This window comes from Sphaeramia orbicularis, chromosome 12 (genome assembly GCF_902148855.1).
Source record: "Sphaeramia orbicularis chromosome 12, fSphaOr1.1, whole genome shotgun sequence".
NCBI classification, from domain to species: domain Eukaryota; kingdom Metazoa; phylum Chordata; class Actinopteri; order Kurtiformes; family Apogonidae; genus Sphaeramia; species Sphaeramia orbicularis.
In genome coordinates this window covers 35,762,299-35,787,442 of record NC_043968.1, presented here as the reverse complement: position 1 = coordinate 35,787,442, position 25,144 = coordinate 35,762,299, and the positions used below count along the sequence as shown (strand labels likewise).

The 25,144-nt window shown below is 36.2% G+C and overlaps 1 protein-coding gene across 3 annotated transcripts in view; it reads right to left on the bottom strand.

Annotated features, from left to right (window-relative positions):
• Positions 1 to 25,144, bottom strand: part of abcc9 (ATP-binding cassette, sub-family C (CFTR/MRP), member 9) — a 57,923-nt gene that overhangs the window by 8,208 nt on the left and 24,571 nt on the right. For all 3 annotated transcript variants that reach the window (XR_003936942.1, XM_030150492.1, XM_030150493.1), the window contains 20 exons: positions 23,970 to 24,008; positions 22,038 to 22,076; positions 19,723 to 19,824; positions 19,552 to 19,636; positions 19,289 to 19,369; positions 17,912 to 18,049; positions 17,641 to 17,766; positions 17,403 to 17,502; positions 17,240 to 17,313; positions 16,129 to 16,341; positions 15,829 to 15,980; positions 14,524 to 14,593; positions 14,206 to 14,363; positions 13,643 to 13,735; positions 11,944 to 12,046; positions 11,586 to 11,690; positions 11,303 to 11,423; positions 8,306 to 8,436; positions 6,691 to 6,769; positions 2,161 to 2,269 (listed from right to left, as the gene is read on the bottom strand). Coding sequence is in view for 2 of the 3 variants with exons in the window: in XM_030150492.1 (XP_030006352.1) it covers positions 2,161 to 2,269; positions 6,691 to 6,769; positions 8,306 to 8,436; positions 11,303 to 11,423; positions 11,586 to 11,690; positions 11,944 to 12,046; positions 13,643 to 13,735; positions 14,206 to 14,363; positions 14,524 to 14,593; positions 15,829 to 15,980; positions 16,129 to 16,341; positions 17,240 to 17,313; positions 17,403 to 17,502; positions 17,641 to 17,766; positions 17,912 to 18,049; positions 19,289 to 19,369; positions 19,552 to 19,636; positions 19,723 to 19,824; positions 22,038 to 22,076; positions 23,970 to 24,008 (2,118 nt within the window). In the remaining variant the exon portion in view is untranslated. The remainder of the gene's footprint in view (positions 1 to 2,160; positions 2,270 to 6,690; positions 6,770 to 8,305; positions 8,437 to 11,302; positions 11,424 to 11,585; positions 11,691 to 11,943; positions 12,047 to 13,642; positions 13,736 to 14,205; positions 14,364 to 14,523; positions 14,594 to 15,828; positions 15,981 to 16,128; positions 16,342 to 17,239; positions 17,314 to 17,402; positions 17,503 to 17,640; positions 17,767 to 17,911; positions 18,050 to 19,288; positions 19,370 to 19,551; positions 19,637 to 19,722; positions 19,825 to 22,037; positions 22,077 to 23,969; positions 24,009 to 25,144) is intronic.

Genomic DNA, 25,144 nt, shown 5'->3' with positions numbered 1-25,144 from the left:
TTTTTAAAAAAAATTCAAATCAAATTATTCATTTATTCATTATCTGAACCCATGTTATCCTCACTAGGGTCACAGGGATGGCTGGAGCCTATCCCAGCTACTTATGGGCGAAGGCAAAAATCTAATTAAAACATCAAATTAAATCAAATTAATAAATTCAAAAAATTCATGGGAAGGAATGCTTCTTGGACCAAAAAAGGGTTTGTTCGAGGTGCTCTTTGGAAAAAGGGATTCATAAAGCAGATATCAAACTGGAAGAAAAATCCAAGGCACTCTCTTTAAACATTAAAATGCCTTTATTAACATGCCACGGTCATATCTGGACCCAAAAAACACTTCTACGCGTTTCGGCTTCAAGCCTTCTTCAGGAAGTCAAGAGAAGTCAGTGACTTCCTGATGAAGGCTTGAAGCCGAGATACTATTGCATCGAATGGTTTAAAAGCTGAACTGGCCGGCTGCCTATAAATAACATCCCCATAGTCTAACATAGACAGGTTGACTACTTCAGCAATCCTGTGGATAAGGGCAAATAGGATTTATTGCTAAATCCTATGCCAGCGCAAACCTTCTATTGGTGTTTCCATAAAACGACAAGTAAATTTGAGAAGTGTCAGAAAAGAAAATACATGAACTGTTTTAGAATGAATCAGCTAGGCTGTAAACAAAATGTTCCAATTTGTTCTGTCAAACTATACAAATTATGCTTTTTTTCTACAACCGGTTTTGTTCTTGTGCTTACGAGAATATTTAGGAAGGTGGCAGGGATCATGTGAGTTAACAGTTTCCCACATCAGAATTTATTCAAACAGTGTTGACGTCTCCATTACATGCTTTAACTGTGAAATTCTGGTAGTTTTTGTTTTCATAGTGTCATTTCCAACACTTTCAAACGTACATTATATATGTGTTTACTGTGGCCACTTTAAATCTGTGACATTCTTTTACTGAAAATAGACTTAACTGGGCTAAAACAAGTAAAGCTTAGTAACATAAGTCTCTTTGTACAGAGTCGAAGAATGCACAAACTCGGACAATACATAACATTCATGTTACAGACCAGGGGTAGGCAACCTGTGACTCCTGGGCCACATTTGGCTCTTGGGCCCTTTTCCGTGTGGCTTTGTCAAAAAACATATGAAAATTAATAAATTAATGAATTAATTCTTCTTCTTTTTTTTTTTTTTTTTTTTACACATTTTGCTATTATCGTCGGAACCATAAAGTCAATCTGATGTTATGCAGCTGTAAAAATGTAGACTAAACTCCAAATGAATCTAAAAATAGAAGCAGTAGAAGAGTAGTAGAGTATTTTTGATTTTATGACACTTACGGTGTTAATCTGTATTCTTCGTTGCAAAGAAAGCATTCACATATCAGTACATTTATAATGGCAATTTCTTTAGTGTAGTTCTGTAATTTCTATGTAGTTCTGTAAATGCACCAAAACTTTGATTTATCTCAACATATTCCATGCAAACTAATCCTAAAGAGCTTTACAGCTAATCCTAAACAGTCACCACTTTGAGGTAAAATGCATATTTTGGCTCAAGACAATTTTGTTTTTCTATTTCTGTTCTAAAATGGCTGTTTTAGATACTAAAGGTTGCCGACCCATGATATAGACCCTTTAAACCTCGAGAGTCGTGAGGGTACCGAAGTCTATCCTGGATGCTAACAGGTAAGGGTGGGATACACCCTGGACCAGTTCATCACAGGGCTGAAATCTACAGATGAACACCCATTCACTCTCTCATTCACACTAATGGGTGATTCAGATTGACCATTTCACCTATTAAAGTGCATGTCAATGGACGGTTGAAGGAAGGTGGAGAGAACCACACAAACAAGGAGAGAACATGCAAAACCAGGACCAGCTGGTCTGTGCTGCCCAATACACAACAACATGAAAGCATAAAAAGCCACCGTGCCAGAACAATTGGAACATTAGCAGACAAAGGACCAAAAATCCCCCCCACTCATCCACTCAGGTTTATTATGGTCTGAGAGTCTGATTCATTACTATTTACAATCCATGTGCCAGTGTTATGGTTGGTGACTCAAAGATGAAAATAAACAGACAGCTGTGAGTAGCACTGATGAATGTGTAATGTGGATAAAGTTCTCATTATGCTACTACTGAAAGATTGTTTGTTTCTGTACCTGATTGAGCCACTAAATAACACAGGATCCTGGAGGATGATGGAGAGTCGTGACCTGAGAGTCTGCAGAGGCAGCTTACAGATGTCGATGCCGTCTATGATGATCTTCCCTGCATTTAAACAAACATATGCTCACATCTGTAATTCTGGACAGAACCTATGTATGTTTACTCTACACGAATCATCACTGACATAATTCTATCGAATGTGAAACAAATGGTACTTTCTAATGCATACATTAACAGTTACATCAATTATAATATGTACTGCAGTTCAATCGGACTTTAAAGGATATTCAATATCTATGTCCTATAACTGGTCATCATAAAACCCATGTATAGTCAGACTGACAGTGCATGTGTGTTTAGTATAGACCACCAATAGTACTGAAAAAAAGTGGAGTGAGATTCAAGGATTTTTATTGTCATTTTTACAGTGTGCTTACATACACAAGAGAATGAGATTTCATTCCTCAACCTGCGACTACAGTGCAATTATTCACTGCGAGTGACCGCCGCAATCGTCAGTTGTGCCACCGTGATGTAAGATGTTCATGATGTTTAACTCATGAGATATTAACTCTTTAACCCCTACTTGGCAAAAAAAATAGACGGTTTGGTCTGGTTTATTTTTTTTTTTCACACTATTTTCCTTGTTTTTTGCTTTTACTGTTGTTTGCAGTGTTGTTGTGATTTTCCTTTTTTTTTTTTTTTCTGTGTTTTTACCGAGTTTTGACCATGTAACTGCTTTTTAGAGTTCAACCAGGTGTCAAAAAGCAGCTGGACTGACTTACAAAAAAAGAGCCCAAACCAAAAACTACTGGGCCAAAATTCCAAACTTCGATGTTGTTCAGTGTGTTCCAGTTCACAGTTCATGTTCAACATCAACTAAATCTCTTATTGATGTACCTTTATGAGTGCCTTGTTTAGTAAAAACCTGTCAAACTTCAATTCCTCTCTTTTTCTGTTATTCCACCCTGTTTTGACCCTAAAACTCAGTCTATTTAAATCCAGGTTAAAGACCCACCTGTTCTCAGCTGCATTTGAATAGAGTTCTTATTCAGAAGTTCAGATCTGCACTGTTTCTTTTAAGCTTAAAGTTTGTATCCGTTTTATCTGTTTTTTTTCATGCCTATACTTTTTACTACTTCCCCTGCACCCTGCTGTAATGCTTTTAATATTTTATGTAAAGCACTTTGAATTGTCTTGTACATGAAATGTGCTGTATAAATAAACCTGCCTTGCCTTGCCTAAAACACACAGTAAAGCAAAACCACTGAAGAGAAGGAACACAAGCACATACTCGCTGCAGCTTTTATGACACTGAAACAGACAATTAACAGCAGCATGTTTACCTGGAATAACGTCTCAGGGCTTAAAAGGGTTAAGGATATTATTGTTGCCATTACGTAGGACTGCATTTTGCTCATGTTTTCAGCCCTACTTGAAAGACATCAAGGTCAGTCGGCATTTCGCACTGAGCTAAAATGACCTGATAATCCAAACAGTGGTAATCATTAAACTCACTGTGTGACGACAGAGAAGGGCAGATATTAAAATAGAAACCAATACCAATGTCAAGAGCCCATGTAGTACTTACCCAGACTAAATACTGGAGCTATAACACTGCTTTGGCATTTGTACTTTCGGCTTGAGATTTACACTTCAGAGACCTCACAGCTAAAGTATGCATCACTCTGTGTAACACATAGGAGGGCTCCTAAGGTCCTGAAATCTGGTTAATTTAATCATGAGTCCAGTGGTTCCCAGCATTTTTTGGCTAGTGACCCCATTTTAACGTCACAAATTTCTGGTGACCCCAGACATTCATAACAGAGACTTTTTTCTCTTGGAGATGTCTTAGCGGGGCCAGGTGGGTGAAGAAATCTTTCCATTCTCTGTTCGGTCCAGTTTTCTGACTGCGACTGTGTCCGGGCAGGTTGAAGCGTGCTGATGCACGTGGTCACATGATTGGGTCAATCAACATTTGCCCTCTCAGTTATTATATCCTGCATTTTATTTTAACGATCTTTATAAGGAAAAATGTGAGGAATTTTAATTATAATAAAATATATCCTGAATCATTAAAAATGATTTGTTATTAGTATTTTTTTTTTTATTTCTATCAATTACTAAAAATTTCAGGTGACCCCATTTAAATTCCAGGCAACCCCATGTGGGGTCGTGACCCCAAGGTTGACAAACACTCCATTAGTATATGGTATATCAGTATCAGTATCAGCATATATCAGTGACCCCATAACAACTTCTGTTCTGAGTTTATACAGGCTAAAAAACACAGTTGTTGCTTACATTTGTACTATTTTAGTTACATAAAAGCAATGATGAAATTTGTCCAAATCTCCATTTTTTCCCAAGAATTTAGATAAAAATGTTCTCTTCAGATGAGTTACTATCACCGGGATGCTGCTCTGGTTTCATTTCACTGCTTTATAAGGAAATGCTGCTGACACAAATGTCTTAATTTACTGTTGAATAAAAACTCTGCCCAGCTGTGTGTTACTGTGTCTGTGTGTATGTGTATGGAAAAAGTGACTGTGTAATCCCATCTTTGCCTAAATAATCTGTCAGGAGCAGCCATCATGGTCCAGAGTAAAAACAGAATGATATGACTACAACTTCCTTTCAAAATCCATTAAGATACAAATACAGTTTTATGAGTTTGACTTCATGAGTGGAATGTACTTGTTTTTTTTGTTTTTTTTTTTATCAATAGTCAAGTCTACTTTGGGTGCTCACAATAAGAATATAAAAGAACAACAGCTTCTAATGGTTCCCACTTCAGCCACTAAAGAGAGACCTGCACAACTGTTTAAAAAGACCTGAAAAGCAGGAGGGACATTTCAATAAACACACTGTCTCCAAGATAAATACACACTACAATAATACAGAGAGGAAGGGGACGGGTTAGAAGTGACGCACATCTTTTCAAGTAAAGTTAACTCTAGCTGTGATAAAAAACACCATGATATCTCAGTGTCTTTTGCCTCTGCAATTAACTCATTTAGTTTAAAAGGTAGATACTATTTTAATCAAGGGGGTGTATGTACAGCTTCACCCATAACCAGGGTTGGAACAAGCTGTTGAAATGTTAAGCCACTGAGCCAGGATCAAAATTGAAGAATAAACAGCTCAGTCTAATGTTTCTTAATGTATAGGTGAGAAACTAAACATTTTGTGAGTCAAACAGATGAATGGGCAACATCAGTAATGCGCTTGTTTTAACAATGAGGAGCCAGACAGTTTGGTTTTCAAGCTCAAATGGTTTATGATTACAACTTTTGGACTTCAAGAGGTACTGTAAGCTGAGACTGTGATTGTGTTTAGAGTGAAAAGGTCTACATGTAGCGGAAATAAACATTACAAGCACCGATCTGTCATGATATCTTAGTGTAATTAAGTGAAACAATTCAGTCTCATGCAACAGGTCTTCCTAGAGCCAGTGCTTCTAAATAGAAGAGGAGATTTCCCAGAAAACCTGCTGATTCCTGAACTTCCTCCCACTTAACAGAAGAAGTAAAATATGGTGAGAATGTTATTCCCATCTGCTTTTTGTTCTTCTAAAATTGAGGTAAAAACTAAAAATGTTACGCCGAATTCTGATTTTTAAAATTTTAATTTTAGATTTTAGGTACTTATGCACTATATTTATTCTGTCCTCTGTCATAAAGATATTTTGCATGTGACGTTACACAAGTTGCTGCTGTATCCACCATCTCAGTGACAGAAAAACCACTCACTGAGTGACAAAGTTCACTATGAATCAGTGGAAAAGGGTATGAATGCGTGGAAATAAATCACTCTATCTGTCATGCACTTCTTATTACTTGGGTATAGTGCGATATGTTATCTACACAATTACTATGAGCTGAACATTATTTGTGCTAAACTGGTGAAAATGAGAGAAAAACAGTATATAATTTACAATGTACTGTCAAGCAAGAAGCAGCATGGTGCGCCTTTGCATGGATGTAAACTAGGAAATATTCATGCAAAATTGGCATCTTTCTATGGAAATAAGCTTCAGTGCACTAACTGTCTAATTCACAAAGTAACTTTCCATATGTCATTGGCTGATTGGAAAGATTGAAGGCACTAAAGGAGTGGAATTCACAGTGCAATTACTTAGTAAAATGAAAACGGAACAAATAATTGTGTAGTAACCAGGACTGTTGAACCAGTTGGTTCTTAAATGTTTTAGATTTATTGCAAAGGAAAAAACAATTAATAAAGACTTTATGTCTCATCTGTCTTTTCTGTGGATCAGAAGAAGTGACTAGAGAAGAACATGGCAATTCAAAGACAAAATGACATAGGTCAAGAGCTACTCCAGGAAAGTACACTGACAGTAAAACACTGAAGACAGAAAGCCAAAAAAGAAGAGAGAGAGAGAGAGAGAGAGAGAGAGAGAGAGAGAGAGAGAGAGGGGAACCAAAGATGAAAGAGGTGGAAAAACCATGTCATATCTCTCCCTTTCTTTGTCTGTACTGTGTGACAAGAAACAGACCAACCTTCAAAAATGTCCACCATGTTGAAAAAGGCCAACGACAGTGAAGACTTCCCGCTGCCTGTGCGACCACAGATTCCCACCTAACAAGAAGAGGAGGGAGATGGTTCATGAAGTTTCACTGTTGCGAGGAATCAGACACCTGTGTGCTACCAGAGGAGCTGGTACATGCTGCGTGTGGACACAGTTTGGTCAGTACGTGTCAGTTCACAGATTAATAAAGGCCTGTGACTTCAAAGTAAATCCACATTAAACAAAGTTCACAGTCTTTTGCTAAAGGCCTTTAACGTTCCAGTCTGAACAATTTGAGCTGCAAATACTAGTAACACATAAGATTAAACTTTTTTTAAATAAACACAACATGCTCAACAGACTATAGTGGCAACTGTCTGCAACTACTTAGCATTCAAGACCCATGGGAGACCCCATTATCATATTAATACGTGATGCAAATTCTGTCAACTAATCTTTATAGCAATAAGGTTTTGTTGTTTAACAGTATGTATATTTAATATTTTATCCTGTAGCTTTTTGCATGTGACTACATTTTTCAGTATTTATGTGATATTTTTACAGTAATTTTTTTGCATATATTTTTGCTGCTAAACATAACAGAGCTGCTAAACGGATTTTCATTGTCCCTGGGTCAGTGACAATAAAGATCTATTCTATTCTATTCTATTCTATTCTATTCTATTCATGTATCAGGTATGTATTTTTCAGTTGAACAGTTGAACAGTTCCATGTCAAAACCAAGACCATGAAAATGGATTTTGAGGGAATTTCTGTTAACCTATCTGGATTTTGTCATGTCCATCTGAACATGGACAACAGACTAATGGCTTTCTAAAAAAAAGACACTTAAGAAACATATTTGAAACCTTTCCAAAGTGAACACAGCCTTAATCCTTGACCAATGGAGGCTGTTGGTGACCACATGAAAAATCACCAAAACCAGCTGAAACACCTCAATGAAAATGTATTTATACCATAACAAGCCTAACACTTGGTAAACATATTTGAAAACATCCCTAAAATGGTTGATTTCTTTTAGGTAACAGCCTTACAACTCAATCACAAAGATATTGGAGATCATGTGAGAAATTTGTAAAATAAATAAATAAATAAATACATAATAATAATAATAATAATAATAATAATAATAATAATAATAATAATAATAATAATTTAACCTCAAACACCTCATGATTGCTCAAACTATCAGTTTTAAGATTTTTTTTGTCTTGAGGGTGGAGAGAGTTATACTTTCATACAGCTGAAGAAGACAATAGCTACATTTTTTTGATTTCAATCATATTAGTAATGACTGAAAATTTTTATTATCCCTCACTTGGGTCACTTGAGGACATTTCCCTTTTGTCTTTCATTACTTTGTCAGCCTAGTGTGATGTGAGGTCCATCTTTTCCATCAACAATGTGAAAAGTACATGCTATGTATGGATACTTTCGGGCACTGAATAATAAAAGAAACATTGCTGTCAGTTAATGTAAATGTCATAAATGTTCTTTGGTCATGGTGTAGTAAATTTAGTCTTTTATAGCTCCAACCGGTCTATATCACACACCACCCACTGTCTTCACAGCATCCTGTTAAGTACCTTCTGGCCAGGTTCAATGTACGCATTCACGTGTTTAAGCACGGGTTTGAGCATGGCATCATAGCGCACACAGAGGTCCTGGATCTTTATTTCTCCATCATGGGGCCAACTCTCCGGTACCTGAGAAGTGTCTGTAGAGAGAGAAACACAGGAAAGTATAGTTAATGTTAAGTCATTTAGATTTTAAAACACGGAACAACGCTAATGTTTAAAAGTATGTTTTTATTGACTCCTGCACGTGTTTTTTGTCATCTTTTCAGATGGCAAACAAAAATATAAAATCAATAACAATACAGGTTAATGACAACATTAACATTATGAGATTAACTATATCGACATTTTAAATATTCAAAAGCTGCATTACCAGCCTTTATAGTACTTTTAAAAACATCACGTTGCTGTAAGTGTGGCTTACAAATAAAAGAGAAATTTCTCCAAAAAGGCTCTGTGTAGTGTGAGATGGTTGCAACAAAAACAGACCACTAAGAGCCTGCCAGATGTGTATCTCTGGTGTAAACATGAACATGTAGAGCATATGGACTAAGTCATAACACTGTACATATATAGTGGTAGAATTTCCCTATTAAAGGGCTGACATCCACTGACATCACAACCAGAGAATGATAATTTTATATCTTAAAAGTGTGAAGTATAAACTAAAATTATTGATTATCTATTTAACTAGCCCTGATTTACATACACAGAAACAAACATTTTTGGAAATGTGAAAATTTGTACCACTTAAAGAAATCCATCACACAGAAATCACCAAAGTAAAAAGAACACAGGATTCAAAGTATGTATGTTGTGTGTTATGAAATATGTGAACACAGCTGTGTCTTTATGCCCATTATTCATTTTATTAGCTGTAAAAATAAATCAAATAGATAACAGAAATGTTTTCCACTGTTCTGCTGCACACACAAATGTAGTGTAATCCTCCCCAACTATAAAGGATTTTATACTTTTATCAACTTACTGGAAGCTTCCATGATGTCAGGGAGGAAGAATCCTTCTCTTCCAGCTTTGGAGATTGTGTATAGCTTTGTGGACTGCTTATTGTAAAACATCAGGTTAAAACAGATGCTGATAGCAGGAAATATGTCCTTGAACTTCAATCCTGTGCTTAATTTTAGTTCTTTTTTTCCTTTGAATAGTTTTTTTTAATCCTTGCCAAAGATTACTCTTAGTAAAAGCTCATTTGGGAAAATGTTTAAATTTTTTGTACAAGATCAGATAAGGTGTAGATGTTGTTCACAGTATATTGTCTCATGGTAAATGCATTTTTTTGATTTACCTGACATTGTTTTCCAGACTTTGTGTTGTTATAAAAATAGATTTGCAATCTCAATGGCACTAGCTCAATTAAATCACAGCTGAATAATGATAAGTGTTGTAAATGTTGCCAGAAATGAATTCCAACAGCATTTGTATTTCATCATAGCAACAGTACATCTAATAAACAGCTTCTGGACTCAATATATCAATATAAAACATTTTTAAACAGGGTGGGTTTTTTCCATACTGTCTTGCATTTTCACACTGGACAGAATAATGTGAGTGTGATGAGTAGCACCATATCCTCAAAGCAACACTGTGAGGGTAATTTGTGAAAACTGACAGGTCTCAGAGAGAACAGAGGGACAGAGTGAGTGAGATTGATATTTGGAAGCAATGCAAAAACCAAAAAATATGAACGTGCAATACATGGTCAATACAAAACTATACAGGACTGCAGAGACCTTATGCTAGTAGTATTTTCTACTTTTCCCCCTTGTTTTGGCATGTCCAGATGTGGACCTCTGGTCATGTGTTTGTGCCTCCAGTCATTAATAACATTGCACTGCATGCATAATCTAAAAGTAAAGCTGTTGTTCTAGCATCCCTGCTCTTAGAGGGACTGTAGTTCTGTCTGAGAAGCAAAACTATGGGCAAAGAACACTCACACAGATACCTCTTCTTGCTGCCGTGAGCAGAAAGGAGGAAACGTGTGGTAGAAACAAATTACATACTAATGACCAGTACCACAATATCTGCTAATACTGTAATAATTTTGGCTATTTTAAATGTTATAAAGCCAAAATTGCCAATAATGTAATAAAATGTTTGAACCGATTATGTAATAACATTTTGTCAATAATGTAATACGTCATCAACATTTTCAAAAGATATTTTTAATGGTAGGCCAATATCATAATAACCAACCAATAAAATGCTAACTTATTACATTATTGGTAAAATGTTATTATGTTATTGTCTTAAATTACCTTATTGGCTGTATTACATTTAAAATTAGCAAAATAATTGTCTCAGAGGCAGGTTTTAAGTTATTGGCTATTATTACATTATTGGTTGTGCATGTGTTTCAGCTGTATTTCTCTCTAGAACATTCTCATAGTTCTGCTATGTGGGGGGCTAGTTAATAAGTGCTTTACAGCAAAACTGCTGTAAAACCAATCAGACTGCACATTTTATTTTTCAGTTTCACTTCTTTTTTTTTTCTTTTTTTCCCCCACCAATCAGCACTCACACTGTCCATTCAGTCTATTGCTTGCTCTCTGTCATTCAATGGATTTTCCTGGAATAAAGATTGGCATTTTCCTTCTTTCAATTATCAGCATGTTACCCTTTTCAAAGCCTGTTTTGCCATGTTGCCAATGTTGCTAAGCTCTGCAACTATACAAGCGAGTTTCTTATGTTTTCTTTTTTAGTTATTTCAGTGCCATATATTCCACCAAAACAACTGCTCTCCCATAATTTTGCATGATCATTCTTGCTATATCCTGTGTGTAGCAACTGAAGTTCAGTTAAAGAACTAGCTGAACAACCCAGAGAATGTTTACTTCTATTAAGATATGATAGTGGATGGTGTCAGACCCCCAGATCTTCCGTCCTGATACATTGCTTAGAAATTACACAGGTCTGGATATGCATAACTATGCAATCTGTACAAGGATTTATTTTCACAGCATGTACTGGTAAAAAGAAATGAGTTACCCATAGATCCTTCGTAATTCTCTGACTCTGTGCTTAGGAAGCTGTTGACCTTCTTCACAGCTGCCATCTGGACCTCTAGGTCTGCCAGATTCCTCACAACCCAGTTCAGGTAATTGGTCACCTGCACAGAGGCATCACGGGAGGTAACATTTTAATTTCCTACCTATACTCGTATGAGTAACCCACAACAATTTTAAACCAATGGGAAAGACTATTGTCAAATTAACTAGGAGTCATCATGGTTCCCAGTCCTCCCAGTCTTTGTGTATGTATAATAACTCACTGTGAGAGCATAGGTGAGGCCAAGGCCCACCAGACCACTAGAGGTCAGTGAACTCCATATGGAGGCTCCTGCTGCTGTCAGAACAATCACTGCTCCAAGGTAGTCCTACATAGAGATGAAAAAAGACAACATGCCATCACTGTAGAAAGATTTTTACTTTCATTTTGGAAACTCTACTTGGAATGTCTGCTCATTAAAGGTTTGATGATGTTTGATAGTTTTTAGCTAAAATATGGAAAATGTCAGTGTACTGTGTAAAATATGTAACAATTAAAAAGGCAACTGTGGTTTGTATCTGAAAAACTGTTTAAAAATCAATTATTTGCCATGTCAGATGTAATATGAAATTGTTTCTCACCGTTCTGACTTCAAGCCAACGATTAGCAGCTGACAGGAACAGATAGGCTGTGTTATTTGTGTCTGTCAGCTCCAGCATGCGTTGTTTGAAGCGAGCCTCATGTCTAAAAAACAAACATTTAATCATACAATGCATTTCCATTCTTCAAATGCTCAAAACAACACTTTCTGAAATTTGCATTTTTTCCACTGTTGACCACAACCTCTCTGAAAACAAGTCAAAAAGTAAGCGGTGCTTACTAATACCCCCCACCACCACGCAACACTTTGCCCCACCTGCTCACTGATACCCTGCCTAGTCCGGGATTAATTTTGAATTTTAAATTAAAGATAATTGTAAACTAATTAAACTAAATGACTGTCCTATTTGGGTAGTTCAGTCAAACACAGACAAACATTATTCTGCTTAAGTCTTCACTTCCAATCTGATCACACTTTGTCTGCTGAATTGGGTGAATAGTCTTTGAGAAATTGGTTGGAAAAATTTCCTGAGTTCAAATTTTCAAAAACTCATAAATATCCAAAAACTGAAATTCATCCATCAAACTGTGCACTGCACCTCTCCCAGGAGTAAAGAAAATGTGTGTCGAATTTGAAATGAATCAGGTTAATAATCTTGGAAAAATCGGTTGGACAAAAATCTTGGATGGACTGAATTCCTGGTATTACTACATGTTAAGGAGATTTTCATTATACCGCTGCCCTGTGGGCAGGTGGGGGTATAATAAAAGTCAACATAAGCTCAAATAGTGAACATAAAAAGATCTATAGAAATTAAAGATAGATGAAAGTTCAGTTTTCTGTCTATTGGGTTTAACGTCTTTACTGAATCCAACTCTAAACCATTCTCATCTCAGTTGGTTCAGTGGGAGACCAGTGGGTAATGATAATGGGAACTATCGCCTGATTGCCAAGAATCTGTCTCAACAGATTCATTGTGTGTGTGTGTGTGTGTGTGTGTGTGTGTGTGTGTGTGTGTGTGTATGCGTGCGAGCAGTCTTGCATACATTTGTGTCTGTTTTGTTCTGTATTTCTTACAATAGTGGGACTTGATAATGTTTACAGGGGAATCTGACACTTTATGGGGACAAAATCGAAGCTGGATATATTTTAAGGTCAGAGTTCTATTAAGGTTTAAGGTTCATGCTTCAGGTTCTTGGTCTTCCAAATATTGATGTAGGCCAATGTAATGTCCTCTAAACACATGGAAACACAAACTGTGTGTCTGAGTAGAGGATGCCTTCAGGGAAAAGAGGAGAAAAAAGCGTGAGAGCTGTTTAACGTTGGATGAAACCAATGATGGGAAAGAGAGTGAGGATAGAAATACAAGACCATACTGTGGCTTTGAGCAATACTGTACTAAATACAAGAACTTCTACTATTGCTTCTACGACAGATATCAGTTGGGTTCTCCAAATTCACTTTTGGCCACAAAATCTTACTTGGATAATTTAATATAAGGTATTTGTACATTCTGAGTGTTATCTGTTATTTAAATAAATGTAGATGAAATATTTATTTGACACACAGAAACTGTGTAATTTACTGAATTTGGCATGGATTGCTTTTCTGAAGCTTCGGGACAAATATCTAAAAAAAAAAAAAAAAAAAGAATGACAAACTAAAATGAAAATGAAAACTATTTCTGTTTTCAGACAGCTGACTGAAAACTATCTCCAAAATGGATAGTGTTTCTGTACCTGAATGCTCTGATGGTGGTGAGACCTTCAGCAGTTTCAGAGAAGTGGCAGAGCAGAGGGAGCTGGGTGGAGTCATCAAGGTCCTGGAGGTCTCTAAGAAAAGGCATTAACAAATAATTTTAATGTGATTGTAATTCGCCTATAAAAGCATTAAGGATCCACTCTTATCTATGTACTGCCTATCAGAAAAAAAATAAAATTTACCAGGAGCAGCAGAAGATATATGCTGTTGTACAGCTCAATGCCTGATTAGAGATTAACCATGGCATCAGACCATAGCTGCACTCTGTTAATTTCTGTTTAAGAGCTAAGTTTAGTTCAATATGCCAATAGTTAAGTGTCTTGCCTGGATCTCCAATGACCTGTATTGTCAATTATATGACTCTCTGATGATACATGATGATGTGGACCCTAAACAATAGTTCTTTGAAGGTAAACTTATTGATGCAAACTGTGAGTCTGCCAGCAGCTAACCACAAAACATGATTCAGTGTCAGCAGAGAATTCCAGGAATGATCCATGGATATATAAATATACATTAAAAAGTACAGATTAAAACTCACTTGGAGGCGACTCTGAAGTATTTCTGTATAAAGTAAAAAGCCACTGCCAGAGGAAGCAAGGCAATGAGAAAGAGTGGAGTGATGGAAGATATGACTCCAATGGCTGACAAACAAAGCAACGTAGCTCTTGTCAAAGACTCCAGTGTTGGAGGAATATGCTGAAAAAAAAAGAGAGAGAGAGAAAGCCTGAGTGACTGAAGCAGTATTATCCCAAAAATTCTTCCATGACTTTACGGGTATGCTGAACATCTTCTGCATCCAAAAATGAGACAATAATGAAATGAGAACCATACCAACTCATTGTATTCATCTGCTTACCTGGTCAATGATGTTAGTATCAGCTGAGAATCTGTTGAGGATTTGTCCCAGGGGAGTAATATCAAAGAACCTGAAGAGTGAGGAAGGGAAAATTCACCCAAATCAAAAAGTAAAGCATGAAAACATGTATTTTCAGTTCTGACATGTACATACATACATACATACATACATACATACATACATACATACATACATAAATAAGTAAAGACAGACAGACAGACAGACCAGTATGTTGGAATATTTTGTTTTAAACAATGGGGTGTGTCAGTTTTGGAACAGTGTATCACACATGGCACACGCTGCTGTGGATGCAGCTTATATTCAGGCCTTTTTACAGTTGATTGTTAGCACCTCCTACGCAATGAAATCGTACATATTATGAAAAATGAAGAAATGATTGGTAGGTGAGCATCTTATAGTCTGACATAAAAATTCCCTAATCTGACACAGTGACTATTACAACATAAAAAAATATCATGTCACACAATCTCACTGAAATGCCACAAAGTTACTAGCATTATGTTATTGTCCAGAGACAGAATCTAGCATGTTTTTAATCATAAACCACGCAAACCACCTCAATCTTTCATAGTATTTTTACAGGGTTCCTGCAGATTTCTACAAGTTAAATTTCAGACATTTTAAGACCTTTCTGACACCTTTTTAAGAATATTTAGAACAGAATTTAATGTCCATTTCACAGCCTATTTCACAGCCATATTGGCAAAAAATTTGTGACTCCTAGAATTTAGAAAAACTTGTGTCCACCAGGTCAAGAATGATCTTTTCTCCAATCAGGCATGCTTACATTTGCACTTCCCCATGGTTACTTTCCCCTGCAAACCATCCCTTAAAGTTCTCAAATGCTGAATGTTGCTGAATGCTGAATGTTCTGTGATCATTTCTCACCAGGGGCTGCAAAGTCAGCGATAATTGGTTCCTTATTTCAATATAAATTGTCAGGTTGGAACCAGTGGAACTGAGTAGACTAAACTAACGTTACTTTCCTAGCAGCTTGAACATTCCCAGACACATTTAAACACAATACAGCCAACAAGTTTATGCCAACATAACTTAAGACCTACCATATGAAATAACTATACCTAAAATTAATACCTTTCAAAGAATTTTTAAAGGTCTTAAATGCAGATTTGTAAATTCAATAATTTTAAGAGTTTTTAACACCCAGCGGGAACCCTGTTATAAAAACTGAGATCATGTGCAGTTTCAGCATTTAAACAAGCAAAATCTAACTACAATGAACCGTTACATTCAACCATGTAAGTTATGTGTGTTGCTTTTTACCTAATGGGAGCATGGATGATCTTGTTGAGCAGGTTGTGGTGCAGGTTAGTGGCTGCTGAAAGGCCCAGAAACTCCACAGTCAGAGAGGTGATGAGGCATAAAGTGATTCCAGCCGCACACAATATGATAAAAACAGGCAGATAGTAGTCATTCTGTTGGACACACAATGTACAAAAAGGTACGTGAAGATATACAGTTATCATTACTTAGGTAAAATTGGATTCATTATTCTATGTTTCTGTACTTGTTTTTATATTGTCTACAGTAATAGAAAAAAAGCTTGTGGCAGTGATAGCGTACCTCCGCAGTTAAAGTACCAGAAGTTGGTTGTGTCATGTTTGCAGTTTCACTGGAAGAGTTCATTACTGTCTCATCACTCTGATTTGTTTTAGAAGAGGTCCAGACAGCCAACCAGTAGTCAATAGCAACAATGACAGAATGTTTGAGGAGTTTAGAGGAGACCATCAAGAAAACCATGAAGAATCCACCAGAGGAGAGGTAACACCAGCACACCTGGGACAAGGAGAAGGAAAAAAGGAAAGATATCAATACAAGAGAAAAAGATGCACTGCCTTTCCTAGATGCTACAGTAAGGTCATTAGTACAATTAAAATTAATTAAATTAATTAATTATTCAGTCCATTATATGTCCATTTTTCAAACAATCATTCAAGAAAAAAATGACAAAAATTTGATTCTAAAGACCGCTGAAATATAGATGAATTGTAAAAGCAGGATATAAATTAATTTATGGGTAACCATTAATAATAAATGATAACAGAGCAAAGTACAAAACCATTAGGAGGAAACATCTGAGTTATGTGGTGGCAAATATCAGTCTTTGCCACTACCAAACAAAACACTTAAGCAGCTCAGCAGTTCTGTTTACATTATAATAAAATAAACTCAATGGTTTCATGGTGTTGTTTATATTATTTTAATATGACTTATTAATGCCCTGTCCACACTTATAAATATGAGTTAATTAAAAAAGTGCTGGTGTGGGTTTTTGAAGAGTGTTCTTTGTATAATACAGATTTAGCCACAACAGCAGTACATGTGTCCATTCTCATAATGTGTGAACACAATGTCCTGCAGACACTATGCGGACTTACACACCTATATGACATATTGCTAGTGTTTCATACACAAACATCCATAGGCATGCATGCTTATGGGATGTGACCCCATTGCTTTTTAATCTCTTTGTTTACCTCACAGATACAAACAAATCAGAATTTTTAAAGATCTTTTAGTATCTTAAAATACTATTAACATATGAACAAGCAGTTTAAACAATATAAAAATGTTCATTCTCCAAAATATTATAATTAATACTATCATAAATAATTAGTGTGGACAGGGCCTTGGTTTGTGTTATAGATGTGTGTAGGTGGTTAAGACAGATTACCTTCCAGGGGATTTTTGAACGTCTGATTGTGGTTGTGGACAAGTTGTCATCCTCTTCCTCCTCCTCTTCTTCCTCTGATGGGATAAATATAAAACCCAACATTATTACTCATTATGCTCACCAGAAATCACAAATGAAATATAGCTTTAAGACAGTGTGGTACCTTCATCTTCATCGTCTATTTGATTCTTGGCCTCTCTGGAATAGAAAGCCCTCCTCAGTGTCTTTCTCTCTAGTGTTGTCTGACTGTCCTGCTGAATGTCCTACAATCAGACACGCACTGGGTCACAACACTAGTGTAACATTAAATGCTGTCATGTGACTGCACAGCTCTGGCATTTGTACTATAATTGGAGGAAATACTGTTATTTTTTTACCCCTTCCAAACTATTTACCACTACCTTTTCCAGCTCATGGTCCTGTCTGTTCATCAGGGTTTTCCAGTGATCATAAAGCTCAATGTCATGAATCTGAATGTCCTTAAGAGTCCCCTCCCTCAGCACAGACCCATCCTTCATAGCTATGATCTGGGAAAGACATAAAAGAGAAATAACACTTAAGACAACTTTAAAATGCAGTGATTAAACAGTCATGGCTTGGAATCATCTCAGGTAAACTGTAGTACTGCATACAACTTGTGTGTGGTATTTTAGAACGGTTCCAGGTTCTTACCCAGTCTGCATGTATTAGGTACTGCAGTTTGTGGGTGACCAGCACTACAGTCCGTTTATCATCCTGCAGAAACTTGAGGATTCCCTCCTGCATTAGGTGATCACTGAGATGGATGTCAAGTGCAGAGAATGGATCATCCTATAAAATGTGGGGTAAGGATGGATGAAGTAAACAACATGTAATCAACTGGATCATAAAGATGAACAGATGATTATTGAAATATGTAATTAATTCCTTAAGAGGCAAAGACAGAAAAATAAATAATGGTTACCACAATTTTTAGAGAAATTATTTCCAGTCCAGCTGAAATGAAAAACTGCTTGACGCCCAACAGCTCAACTGACTGGTGTGGGAACAAACCTATATGCAAGCCATGCAAACTTAATATACCGTAAAATCATTCACATATTTTGAACATTTGCATTATGTTCATATCATTGTGTGTTCTTGTACATAAATTTTACCCAATGAGAAATGACCAAAGCTGAAAATATCAAATCCATTAAAGTTTCCTTGTTTAAGACAAGCATGTCTTGTTGCAAACATTACAACTTGTGTCACTAAATATTAACTTTTCAAAAACATCAGCTGATAGCTGTTACTTTAAAGCTTAATCTATATTTGTCAGAGTACTGTTGTCTTACTCATGTACAGTACATTAAGCCACATGTAAAGTATTCACTATAACAGCAACCGCCAAGCCTTGTTCCATTAATGCCATTAGAGTGTGTGCTATAGTGACTCAACTGAGTTCTGTTCACAATTATGTGATGCATTTAATGATGAGAGTGTATGACGTATAGTCCAATCCTGAGATCAGATATGAAACCTGGCCCAAGAGGCTATACTTTGATAGTGAAACAATGTTAAAGAAAATATTCAAACTCTACTAAATATACATTACACTTTTGCAAATTACACTTTTATCCACTCTAGACATTACAAAGTGTGATGCATGTGTAAAAGAATGTCTGTGATCATGTTTAATATGGAATGTATGCCTCACAGCCAATTAAAAGCTATGGTAGCACAAGGAAACTGCACATTGGAAAAATAAACACATGACAGCAAAGCTGAGAGAGAAGAGTACAATGGACACCTCCTCATCTCAAAAGCAAACATGTGCAACATGTTTTACTATTCACCTCAGTGTGATACACTCAATTATGAAGATTTTCAGATGTGAACTTAGTCCAGTTTTTTCCAGTAATACAATGGGAAACTTATTTTTCAATTTAAATGTGCAAAGAATTGATTAACTGACAACAAAAAATCAGCCAATCTAAGTATTAACAGCCATTACCATGAAGATCCCTTCCTTCTAATATGAAATTTAAAAATAAGACAGTTAGTTTTCACATTGTAAAGCCAGCTCACCAAAAAGACAATGTTGGTATTCTGGTAGAGAGCTCTGGCCACACAGATCCTCTGCCTTTGGCCTCCACTTAGGTTGATTCCCTACACCACAACAAGACATTATGAAACGCAGAACAACATCAACTTCAAAATACAAGTTAAGTCCACATCTGTGTGCTTTGTAGAACATGCAAACTCCATACTTAGTGGAAACTACGAAGTCAACTGATCTCTGTCATACTTGCCAATCATGAATTTTGTCTTAAATCATTACATGTTCTCACCCTTTCTCCAATCTCAGTTTGATCTCCAAAAGGCAACAGATCGATATCTGGCTGCAGAGAACAGGCATCAATCACTGCCTTGTATCTGAGAAATACAACAATAAGAACCGTCAAAGATAACCCAAAAGACACCAAAGTGTTGTTACTAAAAGTAGTAAGAAGTGTTTTTACCTCTGTTTGTTGAAAGGGCTTCCAAAGGTGATGTTTTCTTCCACTGTTGCATTGAGCAGCCACGACTTTTGAGCAGCATAGGCCACAGAATATCTGTTCTTGCTGGGTACATGATAGGAAATACAGGCATAGAGACAGGTAAGAACCACATGCCCTGTGTTCATAAAGCCTTAAAGAGCAGGAGTACTGATCTACTTCAGCTTTCTGAATTTCCTTTGAGGCAACAGAGTCAATGCAGAGTCAGTGAATTTTAATCGACCAGATGTTACTTTTACTGTACTTCTACTTTTACATTCTAATTACATTTTATAAGAATGTTTCACCCAGGAAAAAAAAAAAAAAAAGATTGATAACAACACTGACATTGGGATCTTCCTGTATTAGGAAAGTTTACAACCTGTTATTAGGAACTGACAAGTGCACATTTACCTCACGTCCTTCTCATGTCAGGAGATCATATGACATGGAATTGTTCCTAATTTTTCTGACAGATTGGTTGATCAACAAAAGCCCTTCATTTGCATTTGAACATTTTACACCAGTCTCTACATCCATTATAGATTTCTTGCTTATCCAAACTATCATTTACTAAACCAAGTCCATACATCTACCAACTGTTTTAAGGGAAACAGGGAAACAGTCTTATAAATAGTACAGATATTCATTTATATATTAAGATCAGTATTCCTGGTCTAAGTAGCTTTATGAATGTGGTACCCAAATTTAAAAAATAAATAAATAAATAAAGAGGGGAGAGGAAGGATTATGTTTTGTCAAACTCCACTGCAACATGAATTTTATCATATTTTGAGAGATAAATATGGACCATGGATTGGGTTAAAGATGAACTGCACTTGATGTACAACAGCAACAACAAAATCAACAACACCACAAGATAAAGCAGTACAACCATCAACAAAAATGAGGACAAATGTACTGAAGCACTTTGCTGGGAGTCGAAACTGTTTATCTTACCTGAGTCTGTTCATCAGTTTAGAAAATGTGGCTCAGAATTCATCGATGTTTTACCTTGTATCTTGTCTTTCGCTGTTTAATTCCTAATGATTTCCTTTAATGCAGGATTACTCAAAACTTTTATATCTGTAAAACAACCTACTGAAAAGATCACTAAGAATGACTCTGCTTTCTAGAGATATGGATGGACTCCTTGGGGTATTGTTTTTCTATGAGGCTCACAAATTATGAAAGATTATAACATGCTTTAGTAGTTACTTCTTGTGAATGTATATTGTAATTGCATATTTGAGTAAAAGCAGAGACTCCCAGCATGAAAAGCACACACCACTCCAGGACTGTACAGCACAAACCCAGTGATCACATAAATGGAGGAAGAGGTAGATGGCCAGAAGATAGTACACTCCAAGGGCTGATACAGTTGTTCCTGAACACATACATTATTACATCCTGCTGCGGGAGTATTTGAAACATAATTTCAGTTTGGGTTGAATGAGGTGTGCATTAACTTTGCAAAGAGTTAAATAAGTATTATTAAAGCTTCAGTGCTTGATAGTTTTTTGATCCACAATTACCTATAATATTGTAATGCATATTGTAATTCAAGTGATCTGTGAGGACACAAAACTTATGTATCTACTTCTCTAGAAAATGGCTCATCACAGGTGATTTCAGAAGGAGAGGGAGATAAATATGGTTGTAATTATCAATTGCTTAACAGAAGCAACCTGTACTCTACTGCTCTACTCTATGTTTTGATAAGGAGGCATGAAATAGTGGCTAAACTTTTTCACAATAGCATAAAATATCATTAGGCTAATCTATCTTTATAGTTAGTCTTTTGATTTGGACAGAGAGGAGAGAGCAACAGAAGGAACGTGTGCAGTTAGAAATTCTAATTTAGCTTCATGATATGAGTTTAAAATAACACAACAGTGCAAAAGTGTGTAAGTATGCAAAAATCCTCTCTTACAATACACAATATTATACGAAAAATAAATACTATGAAGGCTAAATTTCATTACGTGCAATCTGCAGAATAGATGCAGTACATTTAAAAATGATGAATTACCAGCAAGTACATGATTGACTTGCATTTAAATTGTTCATGTATGTGTTCATGAACAAGACAGCCTGAAATACTGCAGCAAATTCTCTGCATTCTTTTTTCTCTGCAGTCTTATCTAGTACTTTCTTCTGAGAAAGGCAGAAAAGAGGTGAAAAATGGAGTTAAAAGAAATGAGACACAGGAGACGGTAAATGAGAGGTGATGGAGAAGGGCTGAGGGGGACACTCCAGATCTGAATAAATGAAGCAGGAGACCAGAAGAAAACCTATACCTCCTGATGTCTTCATCAGACTCCTCTGTCTCTGACCAACTGTCAAAGTCATGCCAGTATGTTAGAATAAGCCTATTATAATCAAAAGTGTTCACATCTGTGTGTAAACAAAAACATGTGATAAAGAACCAGACAGAGGAAAGAGACAAACCAGAACAGGGACATTTAAACAAGACACAGTAAACATGGAAAAAGAAAAAAGACAGAGGAAGAACAGTAGAAGAAAAAGAAGATAGAGACAAATATGTCTCTATGCCAAAATCCAGACAATGAACAAATGTTGTTAGCCTGCCAACTGTTAATCAAATTAACCTTCCCACCCAGTAAAGCACCATGTAAGTGATGTGGTCACTGTCTGTATGTCATAATTAGGTTTTGTGGCTTCTTTAACAATGATGTCTGATATTTTATGTGTAAGGGTGTATGTCTACATGACAGTGATGCCCTGACTGCTGGATATGGCCCGATATGACTTGCAGTTGGACTAAGTGACCAGAGATATATAAAACGTGGCTCTATTAAGAAAGACTGCTATCTACTCTACATATAAATCTGAAGGTCAAAACTGTAAGTGGTTTTACAAGAGAACATGAGTGGTGTAAACAATACGTAAATTATGAGTCAAGAGCAGTTTTATTAATATAGATTGAAAACAGTGATCTATTAATTGTGAAACACTCTATAAATGTAGAACTAATAATGGCCATAGTGTTGTGTTGATAAACTCTATTAAGGGGTTGGAAAAGATAAAACCACTCTCATATTAGAGGTGTAGCTTCTGTGCAGTTGACAACAGGCCTGTCTCATCACTTACTGGCTACATTGACATGCTGGTCAATGTGCTGAGCATTTTTAAAGTGCTGGGTGTTGAAATGCTTTTGCCTGTGTTTCACTGCTCAGGACAGATAGAACGTGTCACAGTGAACAAAGCCAATGGGTTAAATGACATGTCAACACTGGAAAAAAAAAAAAAAAAAAAAAGTTTCATGGCCACTTAACAGTAGTTAAGTGTGATCAATCAGTTTTGCGGTTGTTGGCAGAGGAGACCTGCTGTATACCACATGTTTCTAACCTGAGTTCCTGTCACTTCTTTTCCACTGTCAAATAAAAATTGCAATATTTGAAAAGACATCACTGTTTGAGGCTTTGAAAATGCACTGAACTAAGTTATGAGTCAAAACTTGGAATGTGTCATTGCATGTCATTGCACTACTTAATATCTATGGGAAGCCTGAATGAATTTCGTTGTAAATCCTCTTATTGAATTAATCTTGTAAAACGTAGTTTATCTTGTTTTATCTAATCACATTAAGTCTACAGCAGGGTCTTCTCACGCCCCTTCCATCATGAGTATTTCCCAGGAAATTCTTCTGCCCTCTTTGAAAAGTGATACTTAATCATTTAATGGGATTAAAACAAGTGATGTTTATGTATGAAACCTCTTGCCATTGTGTGAATAAATGTATTAAAAAGTGGCTACAGCCTATCTCCAAGAGTAACTTAGTGAACTATAACATCATCTGGGATGTACTGTGCCTGTTTGCGCATACATGCTGGTTTGGGAGTAACTAGCTGTCAACCTGTTCTGTTGTTTGAGTATGACAGCATGTCCACGACCCCTCTCATGTTAGTGGATGTTGAAGTTATTTTTCACCACATTTATGTCAGATTTGCCAAGGTATTTGTTGGCTGTATATAAAAAACAGGGTATTTTATCAGGGCTCTGATGGCTTGCAATTAGACTCAAACTCCCCTGAAGATTTATGTTACCATAATATAAATGTAACACTTTCTTTCTGTCCAAGACCATATTACTGCATTGTGCATTGTTAGCACTGCATGAGTTGAAGCTAGCTAAACATAGTATTTAAATAACATGGAGACCAATCAGCTAAATTGTTATGGACAAAGGAGAGAGCAGAGATGAAGTACCTGATGTTCCCATCGTGGACCACCTCACAATCAGGCAGCCTGATGTGGCAAGAAGGCAGGAAGTAAAGAAAGAGATACCACACATACACACACACAGGTACATACATGTTTATAAGCAGTCACACAAGAAGAGGTCCAGACGTGCTCATAAACACACTTACACAGCAAGGGTTAGTGTGCAGCACTCTTATGAATTTCTTACAGTACTGTTCATCTCCAGTACCACAGTCTTTTTAAGTGCCTCTTTGTTATCATAAGAGGTTCAGTGTTTAAGCATGAAATAAAACAGCTGTGAGCAACACAGACATCTGTACCTTCATCATGCATCTAATTGTGGCACCTTCGAAAAGTGTTCAATAAATAGTTCAAAAAGTCAACTTACAGTAGATGGAACAATAAGAACTTAACCTTTCAGCAACAAACAATAAATTTCATTGTATCTATTATTTTCAACAATGTTGAACTATACTGAAGACATCAATAGTGTGAAAAAACATATTTTGAATTATACAGTGATTAAAATACTTGCATACCATTGTGCTTTTCTTTAAAACTTCATTATTCAAAGTTTTCAATTGACAAGTGTCTTGTCGAAAGTCATTTAGTGGAACAGTTTACTTTCTAAATGTACTTGAGAAACATTGCTTGTGAGTTGTGTTGAACTGATGTATACTGACTGTCAGTATATAGCAAACGGTCCTTTTTGACTGCTATATTAAGCCACATTACAGCACAAACAGCTCAACTATTTCAAGAGAATCAACAGGTCGTCAGTCCAGAAAACTGCAACCTCTGAAAGATTCACTAAGCACAGTCACAAAGTCCATTAAATGTTAAGATCAAACTATTATGGTTTACAGAGTCAAGACTGTATGAAGCTGTTTTCACGGTAAAAGGTGGCTACTTGAACTGAATTTTTAACATCCCTACACTTTACTTTGTTTACACAGTTTTGATGAGTTCAGGTGAGTTCAGATGTGTCTAAACCTTTGACTGGAACAATGATAAGTAACTACAGGCATCTCCTGCAGCAGAAGTCTAGTTTTACATTGTGTTGAGATTTTACATGGATAGTAAACATGTAAAAAATTTATGAAAATTAATAATCTACAACTTCTGATTCAAAAGTCCAATTATAAGTAACTGAGGAGCATTCAACTCAGATGAAATATCTT